Here is a 17,766-nt window from a genome sequence, read left to right as displayed (position 1 = left end):
ATAATGCTAGCAGGAATGCTCAGATGTATACAGTAAATAAAGTAGGAAAGTCACTTCGTCTGCCAAATGGCATAAATGTGAAAACGTGTTGGTTGATGAACTGAATGTTAAATTGTGCATGGTGTCTGGAAAAGGACCGGCGTCCCATTCGGGCTGTACCGTATTCCTGCCTATGACAGTTTTGTTATGACGGTGCTGGGATTTGACTCGTCCCAACCTAATCACTAACTCACAAGCCATAACCACTGATTTATATAAGTGCCACCGCCACTCATGCACTCATTCATTCACTGTATTCACCACGCGGCTCGACCTAGTACTAGTGAATCCGGGTTGTGTTTGTTATATCAGGTTATATGAGTTAGTGTTAAAGGTGGGGTCTCCGTTGTTTGAGAAATGCTTCAGAAAACTGAGTCGGGACGACAAACAAAACAAAAATCAAAACAAACGTGTAGCCAATGAGCAGAAAGGGGCGTGTCTTGTCGATATGGGCGGAGAGAGTGTTCAGTGCGCATGTGTGACATTAGCAGAAAGCGGTTTTAACATTGACATGGAGGATAAAAACAAAGAAAGAAAGTGAAGAAAGGCTTACGATAAGGTAAGAAGTGCGATGGGACGCCGAGGCGCTTTTTTCCTTCTCGATAGGTGAGTAACGTTGGTTTTGCTTTGTTACACAGAACTAATATATGCCTTTGTCCTTTACATGATTATGCTTGTGTGTCATTTTTGCTTGTTTGTTTATCTACAATCGTATTGTTCTTCCCTTCAGCTATGATAAAGACACATTTCTTTCTATTAGTTGCCTGGGTTACGTATGTATTTGTGGGTGGAGCTATCAGTACAGGGGTGGGACCCGTTTGGGTTAGGGGCGTGTTTGTTTTGGTGATTTCAAATGTCAACATTTGGCTTTCAAACAACGGAGACCCCACCTTTAATAGTCTTAAAGTGTTCGTTCAAAACCCGAGTCAAGGGGAAATTCACAGCTGGAGTAAACTTAAGAATTTACAAAGAGCACTTATATGAAACCGACATGTACTTTGGGTCTTACCTCCAGAATGGAGCGTCTTCTATGAGAACTATTGGTCAAGCTTGCAGGAGAGGGCGGGACTCCCACCAGCATCGTGTAACAGTCTATACACACACGATTCGCTCGATTGTTATCGTACAACAACCGGGCACGGAATTCTGAACATTTTCCACATACCACCTGAAAAAAAGATGGCAGATGTTAATCGTTTCTTGTCGTCCGGTACTTTCCAATATTCACTGACACTCAGATGGAACGAACTGGTGTGAATAAGAGAACGACGTTCTGGAGATTTCCGAATATTAAACGCGGTGAGGTTTGGACTCGCTGGTGCTGTCTGGTTGTCGTGTCAACGCCTCGCTGATGCAGTGAGGACGGTGCGTTGTGTTTTACGGTAACACTCACATGGCCGCATGCCTTGCAGTGGTGGCGTCTCTTGGTAATGGAGTTGAACGGCTCCTGGCACTTCATACACAGTGTCACTTCTTTTTCCCGGATGGGAGTTGGAGCGCGCTTTCCCAGCTCTGTGCAGTTCTTAACCATAAAGAGAAACAGTGGTGAAATTAGAGGTAGAAAAACAACACTGTGTACGATTCAGCATTCTGATTTATAACAGCTGGTCCTGCTGGGCAACACTAGATAAGTGGTCATGACTGAATCGATCCAGGTATGTGAAGGAGGTGTGGCCTTTGTGTCGGCCAGTGTTTGTGAAGGAGGTGTGGCCTTTGTGTTGGCCAGTGTTTGTGAAGGAGGTGTGGCCTTTGTGTCGGCCAGTGTTTGTGAAGGAGGTGTGGCCTCTGTGTCGGCCAGTGTTTGTGAAGGAGGTGTGGCCTTTGTGTCGGCCAGTGTTTGTGAAGGAGGTGTGGCCTCTGTGTCGGCCAGTGTTTGTGAAGGAGGTGTGGCCTTTGTGTCGGCCAGTGTTTGCGAAGGAGGTGTGGCCTTTGTGCTGGCCAGTGTTTGTGAAGGAGGTGTGGCCTCTGTGTCGGCCAGTGTTTGTGAAGGAGGTGTGGCCTCTGTGTCTGTCAGTCTCTTTGAAGGAGGTGTGGCCTCTGCGTCTGTCAGTCTCTTTGAAGGAGGTGTGGCCTCTGTGTCTGTCAGTCTCAGTGAAGGAGGTGTGGCCTTTGTGTCTGTCAGTCTCAGTGAAGGAGGTGTTTCCTCTGTGTCTGTCAGTCTCAGTAAAGGAGGTGTGGCCTCTGTGTCTGTCAGTCTCTTAGAAGGAGGTGTGGCCTTTCTGTCTGTCAGTCTCTTTGAAGGAGGTGTGGCCTCTGTGTCTGTCAGTCTCAGTGAAGGAGGTGTGGCCTTTGTGTCTGTCAGTCTCAGAAAAAAAGGTGTGGCCTCTGTGTCTCAGTCTCTTTCAAGGAGTTGTGGCCTTTGTGTCTGTCAGTCTCAGTGAAGGAGGTGTTTCCTCTGTGTCTGTCAGTCTCAGTAAAGGAGGTGTGGCCTCTGTGTCTGTCAGTCTCAGTAAAGGAGGTGTGGCCTCTGTGTCTGTCAGTCTCAGTAAAGGAGGTGTGGCCTCTGTGTCTGTCAGTCTCAGTAAAGGAGGTGTGGCCTCTGTGTCTGTCAGTCTCAGTAAAGGAGGTGTGGCCTCTGTGTCTCTCAGTCTCAGTAAAGGAGGTGTGGCCTCTGTGTCTGTCAGTCTCAGTAAAGGAGGTGTGGCCTCTGTGTCTGTCAGTCTCAGTAAAGGAGGTGTGGCCTCTGTGTCTCTCAGTCTCAGTAAAGGATGTGTAATATCACATTCAATAACTGTGTGCTTTAAAGAAATATTTTATAAACAGACTGGATCACTCACCGAGATGTGCATCACATAGTCTCAAGAAGAAATAAACACAAATCAGTGTTGTTGTCTCACCGGAGAGTTGGGGGGCGTGCAGTCGTCCTCACGCACTGAACAGTTCAACATCCTGAACGTCTCCACACTCTGCTCATGCCTTTGGATAGTGGCCTGGATCGCCTGGAAAACACAAACGGGAGATGTAGCATGAGCCATATAGACATAAAAATCATAAGCAGAACAAAAAAAAAACATTTAGAGATTTCCATTGAAACGAAATTGCAAACGTAAATATATTCACCTGAATCCAGTCTTTCTTTTCTTCCTCAGTCCTATAAGAGAGATTGAACACACAGTCAGTGCTGCTTTTCATACACCAATGATAAAGTATCCACATCGGGCCCCTAAAAGCCGTCAAAATCTGGATGATTCCAAATCAAATTGCAGAAATATCAATCTCAGCCCACAAACACACGAGAAACGCACCTGGCCTGCAGTTCGAGAGAGCGCTGTTTTCCCGAAACCAGGAACGTCCTCGGCACGTTCATACTGCTCGTCTCTTTCAGCTGTGAAACACAACAATGAGTTAACAACAAGGACCTCAGCAAATCTTCTCCGCTGTCTTCTACATCATGTTTTCTGGACTTTCAAAGTTCAAAGCTAACAATATTCCTTATCAGAAGAATGACACCATGTTTTTTTTTTATCCCTTCATGAGATGAGGTATGTAGTTCTTGTTATCACTTGAGTTAGAACAAAACAAGCCTTTCTATGTTTCTATTGTTGTGGCCAAAAACGTTTGATTTTGCTGCAGTTTCTTTCCAAAGACTTGCGATGCGACTTGCGAGATTTAATGCTTTATTTTGCGGAAAATCTCTTGAATTAGTGAAAGTGCAAGCACGGATTGAGACACGTATGTATTGACTTTCTACGAGAGCTGTAATCACGTTCCTCGCACTCGAAAGGAAGACGTGTTTAACCGAATGATGACGTCACACGACACGCCACGACCCAAATTTGTTGAAAATCTGCGGTATTTTTTTTAATTTTTATTTCACTAAAATGCAACTGAGAAATGAACTATTACTGAGAACCCTGCAAAAACCATCACCGTATCACGTTTTACTTTGCATTTATGTCGCACACTCTTCATACGAGTCCCTGTTTAAGTTGTTGCTATGGAAACAATAATACGTTATGGAATTGATATTTGTCTACAATCTCCACCGAAATAAATACTCTGGTAAATATTTTAGAGATTTGTCTGGATGAAAACTTTTTTTGTACAAACCTCCATGCCGTCTACGTCAATCCGCGCCCGCACTCCAAATTTCTGTCCGATCAGTCTGAGTTTAGGGACACAGTACAGCAGCCTGTCGTTGAACTGTAGCGAGACAGAAAGACGACTTGGAGTTAAACGTCAAACCCTGAGAAAGAAAGCATTTTGAAATTCTGTGTAATTTGGCACAAAACCCCTCACCAGTATGAGGTATCTGTCCTGCGAGGTTCCGTTTTTGGCTGACAGTTTGAGGATATGTCCCTCTTTAATGAGCTCATTAGTCGGGTTCACGATGTCCTCTTCTCCCCCGAGCAGCTCGTACACCTTCAACAGCTTCCTCATGCGCTCCTGTAGGACACGAAACACAGTACAAATTCACACGAGCTTGAAAAACACAACGCGCTCTTAGTATTTCGGTATAAAATAACGAATAAAAATCTGCTAAGACACGATTCCGGCTAATCAGAGCAAGAAATCTGATGCTGCCAAGTTGAAGTGATTTTCTCTCACATCACAAAGCACACACAGTCAAAGCAAAGCCCTGGCAATTAGCAGCCCTAAATGACAGACTCTGGATGTTCCCCTGCTCATGAAAATGATGCCCATCTCTAATTACAAAGCGGATCATCTAAGTGGCAGCGTGAGCTCTCAGCACAAACACTTCATCAGGGCTGGGAAACAGAGCGGAGAGGAAGTCGAGAGCGATGTCTTCGAGTTCAGCGCACGCACTCGCACACGCACTCGCGCCTGAGGCTCGTACACACCATTCCAGATATTATGTGTGTGGGGTTTCGGAAAAAATCTACTCACCATTTTCCTAATGGCCGCGTTGGAATGCTCGGCTGCTGTAGCGATCAGCTCGAGAGATTCTGGTGGAGAGAAACGACACATTCTGTTTGAAGTAAATAAATATAGATAGTTATGTTATGTATAATATGGGAGAGATGGATGATGGGTAAGAAAGGGGTGCAGATTGTGGTGCTGTAGTAGTAATAGTAGTAGTAGTAGTACTAGTAGTAGTAGTAGTAGTCGTCTAGCGGTTAAGGTGACGAAGTACAGATCAGAAGGTTGTGAGTTTGAACCCCAGGTCAACCAAGCTGTCACTGCTGGGCCCCTGAGAAAGGCCCTTAGCCCTCAGCTGTATAAAATGAGATAAAATGTATGTCGCCTTGGATAAGGGCGTGTGCCCGATGCGGTAAATGTAGCAGTAGTATGAGGAACAGTAGTAATGATAACGCTAATAGTTGTAGTCACCTCAGGCTTTCTCACTGGGAATAAATACAAACACATTTAATACTAATCTAATATCGATCATGAACTTTTGTAATCGTAGTATACATAAAGTTTCTTATGCTCTGTAAAGCTGCTACGTTGAGACAATGTCCACTTTTAAAAGCGCTACACAAATAAAACCGAACAGAACTGAATAGCAGTATTAGTAGTTGTAGCTGCAGTAGTAGTACTTGTAGTTGTATTAGTAGTAAACAGTTGTGCTATTAGAATTAAACAGCAGTGACAGTAAAGTAGCGGTAATAATATTAGTAATAAAAACATTAGCAGTCGAGAACCGTATCGTAAATAACGAGTTGTTGTCGTAACTAACTGTTGTCTCGTAAAAGCGTTTATTCAGAAGTACAGTAAATACTGACGTTAATCTACTCTCTCTCCAGCCAAATAAAACTCTTGCTCAGGCAAACACTCGTTCGCTCTCGTGTTCCTGACGAGACCAAAAGAATGAAAGTGCTAAAAAAGGTTTAAAATACTCCGAAGGTGCCTTGATTCTACTGAAACGTTAAAGACGGGTCTGAAGTGTGTGTTTACAACGACAACAGATTTATAGACTTGTAATTTCAGCATTTCCACAGAATATGAGGCAACTGTTTTCAGTTTGTTCTTAAAGCCAAATGCGGGTGCAAACATCCTATTGGAAAAAAAACCGACGAGGTGAGAAATACAGGAGACAGTGCAGTCCTTAACCGTTCATTCATACGTTCATACGAGCAATAAAGGTTTGTTGTTTTCGTCTGCATGTTTGCACCGACTTTAAATCGAAGCTGTTACCAGGAAACCTTGCTGAAAAATCCATTATCGTCGATCTCTATTTAGACGCCTAGCAGGTCTGTCTTAGCTACGTTATTAGCTACGTTATTGTTTTGTAATTTTCTAAGGCCATCCTTAAAAATATTCTTGTTTGCCGTAACCCGACCGACCCTGTCAATTTAGGACTGACTCAAATTTTTTCTTTTTTTTTCTTTAAGTCCGACCGACTTGCCGGTTGTAAATTTGCGTTAAAACCGACCAATTTTTATGTTGGCTTTGTAGAAGCCAACATTCTGTTTTCCTTAGACAAAAATTTATCAAGAGTAACTCCTCCTAGGGCTTTCAAGCCACATGAACCAAATTCGGATATGTTGTAGAACCTGGTCTGAAGTTTGTTGCTATTACTTTTCTTAGCGATCCGAGTACCGGTACTTCCGGTACCGGGTCTCAAAATGGCGTTTTTTCCCATAGACTCCCATTATAAACTTTGGAGGTTTAAAACTCGACAAGCTTTCGAACTATCTACACCAAACTCGGCCAGCTCCTTTAGGGTGATACTCTGAACAAACTTTTAAATTGGTGTACCGACTGGCCTTCCGGTTGTCCCGCAGCCCCGCCCCCAAAATATGCAAAATCAAAAAACTTTTTACAACATGGACATGTGACATATCAAAACTCTCAGAACAATGAGGGGAACTTCCTCAAGAGTATTCGGATGATGTCACATGCTCGTCTCTACTTACCTCCAAATGTTTTGGCACCCTAGCTTTCTGTCTACTTACTCCCAAAAGTAACACTGTCCCTTATGTCCACTCGCCTCCAAAATGCACCGGCCTTTGCGAATACTTGCACCGTCAAAGACAACATCAAAGTTTGTCACGACAAACTTTACAAATCTAGTTTTTTTTTTCTCTTCAAACAACTAATACAAAATCTATTGTTCGAAAATCTATTGCACGAATCGATTGGACCAACCAACACAAGTTTCGAAAACGAAAATAGGAAATTGATTTTAACGGCTTTCTCTCGGAGCGCGTCCAGGTTTTTTTTTTGTTTTGTTTTTTTTTGGAACGCGTCACACAGCAACTGCAGCTTCGGACTCACACGCATAACAGCAAATAACACTCCTGCACAATGTTTCTCTTTTTACAACAGAAATGTGAACGGTGTGTTCGACCCGAAGGCACGGGTTGAAGACCCAGTCAGTGACGTCACGATATGCTAATTTGTTTAAATTCATACCTACGTAATCACCATTACCAAAATTGTAATGGTTTATTTTTACATTGAAACTTAAAAAAATATATATAGACCTACCTATCGACCCTTTTTTTTTTTTTTTTTTTTTTTTTTTACTGTTACTGCAAACCAAAATATTTTTAAGGATGGCCTAATTGCATTAAACCTGCACCCAAGCTGGGTTTTTCTGCATGAAGGTCAAGTACGCAGCTCCTCTCCTGTCCATGGAAGCTAACTAAAGAAGAAAAGATGTCCCAGGGACACAAGCTTGACTCTCTGCATTCTGGTTACAGAGAAACAGCGAAGGTCTCAAAGTTACAGCTACCTCCAGTAAAAGCAGATGGAGGTCTGTTTACGGTTAGCAGTTAAAGGAGCCCTCAGAAAACACAGAGCACTCACTCTCGCTCTTGCTCTCTCTCTCTCTCTCTCTCTCTCTCTCTCTCTCTCTCTCTCTCTCACACACACACACACACACACATACAAGCAAACACACACTCACTTTGAGCATCTTTAAAATCCTCAGCGTCCTCAGGCAGCCGGTGCAGGTAGTCCTTCAGTAGGAGCTCGTACCGAGGGATCCGCTGTACTGGCTCTAACATGTGGTGCTGTAGGGTGAGGTTTCCGCACATCTCCTCTTTCTGAACACGCACACACACACACACACACACACACACACCAACAAGAAACAGATATGTATGAACTCCTGAATACAGTCAGAGAGTGAATGCTAGTACTAAACAGATGAAACACATAACCTAGCTGTACTACACCACATTCTTAAGATCAGTGTTTATAAGGCTACACAAGCCTAAGAGAAGAATGACGTAAACAGTTAAAATGACATATTTCAACAGTTATCATATAACATAAAGAATTCTATCATCAATTTGACACAACACCTGAGTCAAGCTACAGATTTAAGATGACATAAGGGTATTATTACACTTTTCACAGAGTCTTGCAATGCGACGCGATACAACAATACGACACGAAAACTATCCAAACCGTCTAATGCTAATTCTGCACCAGAAAACAAACTCTGTCAGCGCAGTGTCAAGACATAAAGGGCAAAAAAAAAATGTAGCGTATGCATAAAGCTGTTATAATAGCGTCATGGCATTGTCATAGGTTTTAATAAAAGTCTTAGAAATAACATTCACTTTACTCAAGTGCACTTTAATAGTTTCATGGCACTGCCATAGTCGTATCCCTAAAACTCCTACAATCAGAAATACATGCGAGAAATATTCTACGCTCCAAAGTCATGTCAAGTGGTCATAACATTCATAACACTCTAATGTCAGACCAGAAAGCTTCAAAACATGTTGCGCTGCTTGCCTTGAGCTTAACTGAGTTTGGTCTTGGAATTAAAATGAATGAATTAATTTCTATTGACAGCTGTCGTGTCGTTACGTACAGTACGTACAAGCTTTTTTTAAGCCTTTATGTACGTTTATGTCAGGTTTATTTCAGGGTTTATAAAGATGCATAATTCCATCCTTTTGGAAATTTTTATTGCTTTTATAAAATGAAAAGGCTCTTACATTATCACCTATTTTACATTTACATTTACATTTACGGCATTTAGCAGACACCCTTATCCAGAGTGACTTACAATTGAGCAACTGAGGGTTAGGGGCCTTGCTCAGGGGCCCAGCAGTGGCAGCTTGGCGGACCTGGGGTTCGAACCCATGACCTTCCAATCAGTAGCCCAACACCTTAACCACTGAGCTACCACATCCCCTACCACAGCTACCACATTTTGTTCTTGTTACGCCTACTTGTTTATTCATTCATTCACTCACTCATCTTCTACCGCTTATCCGAACTACCTCGGGTCACGGGGAGCCTGTGCGTCAGGCGTCATCGGGCATCAAGGCAGGATACACCCTGGACGGAGTGCCAACCCATCGCAGGGCACACACACACACACACTCATTCACTCACGCAATCACACACTACGGACAATTTTCCAGAGATGCCAATCAACCTACCATGTATGTCTTTGGACCGGGGGAGGAAACTGGAGTACCCGGAGGAAACCCCCGAGGCACGGGGAGAACATGCAAACTCCACATACACAAGGGGGAGGCGGGAATCGAACCCCCAACCCTGGAGGTGTGAGGCGAACGTGCTAACCACTAAGCCACCGTGCCCCCCTACTTGTTTATGTTTGTACATAATAAAGCCATTATTATTATTAGTAGTAGTAGTATTATTACTGTACTAGTATTCGTGGATCTAAAAATCTTCTGAAAAGGTCATGAGGATGTGTTGACGAGATGTTGGCACACTCGTTATTTTGATTTAAAACACACTTCTAACAACATACTGCATTAATTAACTGAAAGCAGTCGAAGCCGGGCGCCGAAATGTCAGACGTTTTTCTTTGTGCGAGACTTTTTAAATTGCGTTAATCGGATCCAGTACGTGCTTTTTTTAAGCACGGGTGTGAATGAAGTAAAGGTGGCTTCTAATTAACACCAGTCATACTGTAACTGCGCGAAAGACGGAGTTGGTTGGCAAGAATTTACGTCTTTCACACATCTGCAGAACGTGTAATGCTCTTACTCATCCCAGACCGGTGGAGTGTTTAACAGAAGGCCCCTCTTCCACTAACCGCAGAGGAGAGTATGCTCTCATATCCGCGCCGTCCGCCCACACGCGCCAAAACACAGGATTATTTTCCAGGCCTTTCAAAGAAGGAGCACAGGAATTCATAGAAACTGGTGTTTTTGTTTTTTTACAAATAAAATGTAGCTCTGTACAGTATGTAACCCTGCTTCCTGTTTCTCTCAGATATACTGATGATCTATCAGATCGGCAAAGAAAAGGCTGTATTGTTGCGCAATCTCTTGTTTATCAGATTCCAAAGATTTTTTTTTTTAATAGGTTTTGTACAAGCTGATCCACCGGTGCTTCAGCAAGCCCTAAGAGGTGTAGTAAGGCACTCTGAACATGTTTACAGGATCATTTTATTTTAACTCTAGAACCCAGTGTGGTGACCACCAGGGGCGGTTCTAGACCTTTTTTAGGGTGGCTTCAACCCCCCTGTCTGTGATCTCAGCCACCCTAAAACTCACTCTCACTCTCTCACTCATTTTCTACCGCTTATCTGAACTACCTCGGGTCACGGGGAGCCTGTGCCTATCTCAGGTGTCATCGGGCATCAAGGCAGGATACACCCTGGACGGAGTGCCAACCCATCACAGGGCACACACACACACTCTCGTTCACTCACGCAATCACACACTACGGACAATTTTCCAGAGATGCCAAACAATCTACCATGCACGTCTTTGGACCGGGGGAGGAAACCGGAGTACCCGGAGGAAACCCCCGAGGCACGGGGAGAACATGCAAGCTCCACACACACAAGGCGGAGGCGGGAATCGAACCCCGACCCTGGAGGTGTGAGGCGAACGTGCTAACCACTAAGCCACCGTGCCCCCCCTCACCCTAAAATTATAAGTATAATTTTTACTTTCAAAAATAAAAATTAAGTTAAAATGCAGGACATGTCGTTGCGAAAGAAAATTATTCATCAGTTTGAACCAAGAGCGATTTTTTTTACTTTGTTTTATGCGCGTGCGTTTTAGTCTTTCAAAATTGCGTCTTCAGCTGTCTGCTTTATTTGAACAGAGAAGCACAGAGTCGGTCAGAGCTGGAGGCGTTTATCTATAACGTTAATCGGCTGAAAGCCGCAAAGACGGCAACCAAAAGCAGTGAAATGTCACTATTCTTATTACCAGAGTTGAAGCACAAACAAAATATTAATGCAAACAATTCGATCAATACTAAATAAAAATAACATTTAATGATTTGTTCTTTGTCTTGTGAATATTTTTATATTAATGACTGCATTCATTGGACACACTGTTTGTAGAGAATGCACACATACATGAACTGATCTGATTCGAGACCGGCATCATTACATCATGCATAAAATTTTGGTGTCCACTTTTGCCATTTTAAATAATACCATAACTTTTGGCTTACTATGTAGTCATATAATATATAATATAAAACTCTTCTTGTTTTAAATTCTCACTGAGGACTAAAGCCCCTAAAGATAAAATCCTAGAACCGCCCCTTGTGACCACGTACTGTACTGTAGGAATGCATTAAACCCGTTAGAAATCTCTAAAATGAGACCACCAGAAACACATTAAACCCATTAGGAGCCGTTAGAATTCCACAAGCAGACGACCAAAAACCATTAGAAATCTCTACAAGCCCAGCATAAACACAATAAAACTCATTAGAACCTATTAGGATTCTCTTTTACGAACAAAAGAAACACATTAAAACTCAATAATCCTCTCCGACCAGCAGAAACGAGTTCAATAGAAATGGAAGCCGATAGAATTCTCCAGCAAAAACACATTCAAACCATTAGGACCCGTTAGAACGCTCTAAGGCCGACGGGAAATACAATAAAACTCATTAGAAAGCAGAAGCATTCCCTACAAACAGCAGATACAGAGCAAAGCCCATTAGAAAGCAGGAGATATAGTATCTAGGAGACCACTGTGACATATTAAAATCTAATAAACATCAGTGGAAACACGTTAAAACCCAACAAGAACCAAAAGAAGGCGACTCGTAGGTTTGGCCCGGACGTACCTGAATGTCATGAACGATGGCTTTAAACTGCGACGAGCGCTCCATCCAGGTGTTCACCAACTCCATGGCCGTGTCAAAGTTCTTCACGTATTCGCCGTACATCTTCAGGAAGGGAGCCAGTTTCTGAAGGATGTCCCCGATCCGAGGGTTCACGTCCCTGAGAATAAAGGTCGAGAGCCGAGAGTCAAGTCGGGGTCGTACAGGGAGACGAGCGAACCCTCGTCACGTGTGCACGACCTCGCACATTTCTCACCACAGAGGAACGCCCTGAGGTTTCTCCTCGTTCCCATCAGGCGAGGAGGTCGTGTGGGAATACGTGGAATAACGTGTACGTTTTTGTTGGAGAGAATGAAAAGACTGAGCGACTGGATGAAATGTTTTTCCTGACACAGCAGCTGTGGTTTGATTCAGCAAACAGTGGGATCTCTCACTTTCTCACCGACGTGGTGTCTTTCTCGCTCTTACACGATGGTTGTTCTCTCACACTCGTGCTTACTTTGGCTACGTTTAACCTCCGTTCCACTTTCTGTACTCTCAACCCCACACTCTCTCTCTCTCTCTCTCTCTCCAGCCTTCCAGCAATCTTTCTACAGCCTTCCTTTCTTCCTACATCTATTACTCCCTCACATCCATCTTTGTCCCTTAACTTCCTCACACATTTCAAACTGAAGTCAACTACAAATATTTGTCCGTTCTTGCTCTGACTTCCTAGAAGCCAAAAATATGGAATTTGCTCCTGTTTTGTTGTGTCCAAGTTCACTACTGACTGATTTTGTCACGTCTCGATCCACAATGGTGTAGTGTTAATTTCGTCACCTATTTTTAATTTAGTCTTAGTCTTAAGCCCTATTCGGACGGGATTAGTTTTACGTGGGGACGTAGAGTAATGCAATTTTACCTCAGGACGTCTGTAATATTAATTGGCCAATTCGCACGGGACAAGACATCTCAGTAAAACTAGCAGAAGTGGGAAGGGTTACTCGCTTTACGCACCACAGTAACCTCCTTGTCGTCATGTGCGTATGACGTTGCTTCCTGTTATCACGTGCGCAAACAGACAACATGGTGCCTCCATGCTTGCAAAACGTGCCAAAAACTACTTTTAAACAGGAAATGACGGAATTTTACCGTACATATTTACAGCGGGTCTATTCGGACGGGATTAGTATTACCTGAGGTCATTTTTCCGGACCTTTTTACAGAAGGTTAAAGTCGCCGTAATCTTTACTGACATTGTCCGTAATGATTACCGAGATGGCACATTCGGACGGGACTAAAATCACAGAGAAGCTCTGGTAATAATTACTTTACCCCCACGTCCCCACGTAAAACTAATCCCGTCCGAATAGGGCTTTAGTCTTGTCCCAAATGTCCTTGTTAGTTTTAGTCATATTTAGTCATTCACGTATCTTTTTTTGTTAGTCAAGTTTTAGTCGACTAAAAGTCTCGTCGTTTTAGTCTAGTTTTAGTCAAAAGAAAACTCAAGGTATCTTAGTCAAGTTTTAGTCGACTAAAAGTCTTTTAATTTTAGTCTAGTTTTAGTCAAAAAATTGTAGTCTTTTTTTAAAATAACACATTATTACTGAGATTATTACTGATAAACATTTCAGTAAAAAAGTGTTTCACATGTTTCACTGGAACTTGACTGCACATTTTTTACTTTATTGATACTGCTTTTATTCGTAATGCAAAGACTGGTCATCGGGACATAAGCTCTCATGAACAATAAAAGAGCCTGTGCATGAAATAAATAATGCACAATTATATAATTCAAATAAATTAAATATAATTTAACACAAAAAGCCTGACTAGACCAGGGGTGGACTTGCGCTCAGGATTTTTATTCATTTTAATTATTTATTTTTTTGAGCGGCGTGTGGACGAATTCTTTCTACACACTATTTTATTACTTGATTACTTTATTACTTTATTACTCGCTGTGAACTATAACACACCGTTGCCATGAAAAACAGAGCGTTGCCATGGACACACAGGATTCTAACCGTAGAGACGGAGCGCACTATTTTCTTTAGAGGAAGCAATACAATCGTTTTTAAATCAATAAACTCCTTTTTAAATCATCGTTTTGTGTCAAATTATCGATTTATTTGGTAGGTAGCAATATAATAAGCGGGATCCGCTTCGCGGACCTGTAACTTGAGCAACAGCACGAAGCCGCGAACTCGTTGTGAATATTTTAAAGGCGTAACAGCTGATAAAAAAGCAGAGACAATTGTAGACGAAAACGAAGAGAGATTTTATCTTAGTTTTTATTTTATACAAAACATTTTTGTCTCGTCTTTTTTCGTCAACAATAATGCATGTTAATTTAGTCTTAGTCAGCGTTTTTGGACAGCTTTTTTGGACATGAAGCTCATATGAATGTAGACCCGTGTTGTATAAAGTACTAGAAAGCAATACTTGAGTAAAAGTACAAGTATCGTACTAGAAAAAGACTTCGGTAGAAGTGAAAGTTACCTTTTAGAATATTACTCAAGAAAAAGTCTTAAAGTATCTGATATTTACTGTACTTAAGTATCAAAAGTTATTTTCTGATATTTAATGTACTTAAGTATTTGAAGTAAAAGTAAAAAGTAAAATTTCAGTGATTTTCATTAGGCATAAGAGGCACTTCATCCGGTAGGAAGAATCTTTCATTCCAATGTACAGAAACCTTTCTTGCAAATACGGCCAGGGGTGTATAACGTTATTTTTCTTAAGTCTTAAGTTCTTAAGTCTAGACCAGCAACGTTTTGGTGCTACTTAAGAACCACTTTTCCTGGTTCAGACCCGGTGCTTTGTCGAAAAAGAAAGAACTGGTTCTAAATTAGGCTCCGAACCAGCACTCAAACTGCCTCGGTGGAAAAGGGGCATTTGAGTGTTTAAAGTTGCCGACCCCTGGTATAGATCAAAAAGTGGTGACCTTAATTCAAAGACCATGTTTTTTTTTCTGCCATGTTTAAAGTCGGTGATACAAAACCTTTTACTGCTAGAAAGAAAGTTAAGTGAGTGTGCCTTCTGGCTTGTTTCTTCCCCGGCCTCCAGGCCCGTATTCACTCACCACTCCTCCATGCGTTTCTCCAGCGCTGGCAGAAGGAACTGTTGATGGAAGCAGTAGATAGAGCAGATGTTGGAGAAGACACCCATCACCACCTCGCATGGGAAAGAGCCTCGCGCTCGCGCCTCCTCCATCAACCGCCCGCAGAACACCTGGTCCAGAAGGTGAAGCCTGGATACGTAGGCCTTCTCCGTGTGGAGGAGCTCGTTGGCGATGTTAAACACACGCTGCTGAACCGATAGCTGCAAGGCAAAGCACACACACACACACACACACACACATCTGTTAGACATCTGGAATGACAGTCTGAAAGTGTTGTAAAAACTCAGTGTCCTCCAGCAAGCTTGACATTTTTTAGTGTGCAGAATCTCCGAAGGTCCCAAAACAAATATTTAAAAAAAAAAATCACATTGCCGAAGTGACCGTTTCTGCGATCGCTGGTGCAGGTGGCGATGTGATGAGGTTCTCGACAGGAAACCAATCAAATCCGCAACTCTTATTCCCTGCGAATGCAGCGCAGCGACACGTTCATAATGAACATTGATTAGATTTCTCGTTGATTTTTTTTTTTTTAGCAGCAAAAATAACCAGATGGCTGCTGTTGATTTGGAGGATCGTTTACATTCATTAAATCCTCTGCGCTACGATGATGAACTTCACTTTGTTGAGACTTTAACGATTTGTTATTATCTGGTCAGGGGGCGTAACCTAAATCCCGACTTTTAAGGCTTTTAAGTCAAGAAAATATTATATATTTGGGCTTTGTGTCACAGATATGAACATCCTAAGAGGTAGGATTGGTGATGCAAAGCTGGTTCTTGAGGCGAAAGCACGGAGGCGTGCAGAGCTAAAAACGTTCGCGGAATTTTTTACGCTTGTATTTATTAGTTTCACAAATACAGCGACAGGAAAAAAGTAAACAAACCTGTGCCAAGTGCGTGGCGCTCACAAACAAATCAGCATGAAGTACAGGATGCTGGAGCTAAATAAATCATTAGATGGATATATAATTAGCTGATTTTTTATTCATTTTCGTCTGTTGGTACAAATCACCAGAAGACATTGTGTGTCTACAACCCAAAACAAAAGCCATGTTTGGTTCGTTTCCTGCAATTGAGTCGATTCGGGTTCGACTCGCTTTCTCGCTCCAGGTGAACCGCGCTCAAAACACCTCGTCGAGATGCTCTCAGAGCGCGTGGTTTGTTTTGGTTTGGTTTGGTTTGGTTTGTAGTCGTGTCTGACTGCTGTGCTCTACCCGATGAGGAATATGCAACAGTGCACCATACAAATAGAAGGAATCCTAAACCACTGGTGGAATAACTGAAACTTTGAAAAAACGTCACACCTGTGACGTGACGTGACGTACGGCTAAGTACGGTGACCCAGACCCATATTCATTCTCTGCATTTAAATCATCCAAAGTGCACACACACACACAGCAGTGAACACACACACACACCGTGAACACACACCCGGAGCAATGGGCAGCCGTTTATGCTGCGGCGCCCGGGGAGCAGTTGGGGGGTTCGGTGCCTTGCTCAAGGGCACCTCAGTCGTAGCCGGCCCGAGACTCGAACCCACAACCTTAGGGTTAGGAGTCAAACTCTCTAACCATTAGGACACGACTTCCCTTTAACTTCTTGTTCAGCACAATCGATCGTTTCTGGCGACAATCGAGCAAAGAATTCGCCGCTATTAGAGTACTACGGTGTTAGACTGGTGTCTGTAGTTTCTTTTAACTGTCAGTAACAACAGAAGGATATTAGAGTATTTCACAAATTCAGAAGATATAAAAATAAGTTGTCACTATCGGTTATGTATTGAAGTCTTTATAACTTCTACATTCAATCTTATGACGAATGAATTTCCTGCTTATGCGATTGCACTTTTTGAACATACAGTTATACAAAGTTATAGAAGAGTAATGATTTATCGCTGTCAGATGAGATGAGGTTCTCTTTAAAGATTGGTTTCTGTCGAGGCTTCTTCCTCGTGTTCTTCCTCAGGTTCCTCACTACTGTACAAGGTCCCGACAGTGACATCCAGAGCCTTAAGCACTGAACCACTGACACCCTGGATATTAATCACGATACAGACATTTACATTCCCAGGATATGTAAATAAAATACAAACATGTTTGTAGCTACAGCTGTATAACCAAACGCACCTCGACAGAGTCCTGTCTCTCAGCTTTGGGCTGAGGCTGTATGGCCATGGCGTTCTCGCTCTCGTCCCCGCTCCCTTCTTCCAAATCGCTGTCTCCCTCCGAGTCCCTCGTTCCTTCCTCCGCGGCAGCGACGGCGCCTTCTCCCGCAGGTCCGTCCACACAACCGCACGAGGAAGAGGAGGAGAGGCGAGGAAGAGACATGCACACCTCTCTGTCGTCGCCGGCGAAGCACAGCTCCTCGCTGTGAGACGGAGAGCTGATGCTGTCGATGCCGCTGTCCCGATTGGCGAGTTTAGCCTCCGTTTGCTGTGGAGGAAGGGACAGGCGGTCGGGGGGGATTTCCGATTGGCTGAGGTCTCTTATCTCCATTGCGTCCAGGAGTTTGTCAGAGGCGCCGTAGCCGGACTCTGTCGAGAGTCGCTTTTCCGAGCAGGACGCTCCCAGCTCGTTATCGTCCTCCTCTACGTCCTCATGTACCTCCCCGTCCTCTTTGACCGCCTCCTCTTTTTCCTGCTCTTCCTCTGCTTCTTTGTCCTGGTCCTTCTCGCCCGAAAGAGGC

At 43.1% G+C, this 17,766-nt stretch overlaps 1 protein-coding gene across 1 annotated transcript in view; it reads right to left on the bottom strand.

Moving 5' to 3' along the window:
• fgd1 (FYVE, RhoGEF and PH domain containing 1) overlaps positions 1–17,766 on the bottom strand; it is a 64,040-nt gene that overhangs the window by 7,659 nt on the left and 38,615 nt on the right. The window contains exons 4-15 of the mRNA XM_060880881.1: positions 17,208–17,766; positions 15,044–15,282; positions 11,983–12,139; positions 7,856–7,994; positions 4,888–4,946; positions 4,279–4,425; positions 4,090–4,182; positions 3,285–3,364; positions 3,100–3,130; positions 2,877–2,978; positions 1,433–1,561; positions 1,049–1,207 (exon numbers count right to left, since the gene is read on the bottom strand). The exon at positions 17,208–17,766 is cut by the window's right edge and continues 156 nt beyond it. Of these exons, the coding sequence (XP_060736864.1) occupies positions 1,049–1,207; positions 1,433–1,561; positions 2,877–2,978; positions 3,100–3,130; positions 3,285–3,364; positions 4,090–4,182; positions 4,279–4,425; positions 4,888–4,946; positions 7,856–7,994; positions 11,983–12,139; positions 15,044–15,282; positions 17,208–17,766 (1,894 nt within the window). The remainder of the gene's footprint in view (positions 1–1,048; positions 1,208–1,432; positions 1,562–2,876; positions 2,979–3,099; positions 3,131–3,284; positions 3,365–4,089; positions 4,183–4,278; positions 4,426–4,887; positions 4,947–7,855; positions 7,995–11,982; positions 12,140–15,043; positions 15,283–17,207) is intronic.

This window comes from Tachysurus vachellii, chromosome 11 (assembly GCF_030014155.1).
Source record: "Tachysurus vachellii isolate PV-2020 chromosome 11, HZAU_Pvac_v1, whole genome shotgun sequence".
Classification (NCBI taxonomy): domain Eukaryota; kingdom Metazoa; phylum Chordata; class Actinopteri; order Siluriformes; family Bagridae; genus Tachysurus; species Tachysurus vachellii.
The sequence above is the reverse complement of the archived record's forward strand: the minus strand, read 5'-3'. Positions and strand labels throughout refer to the sequence as shown.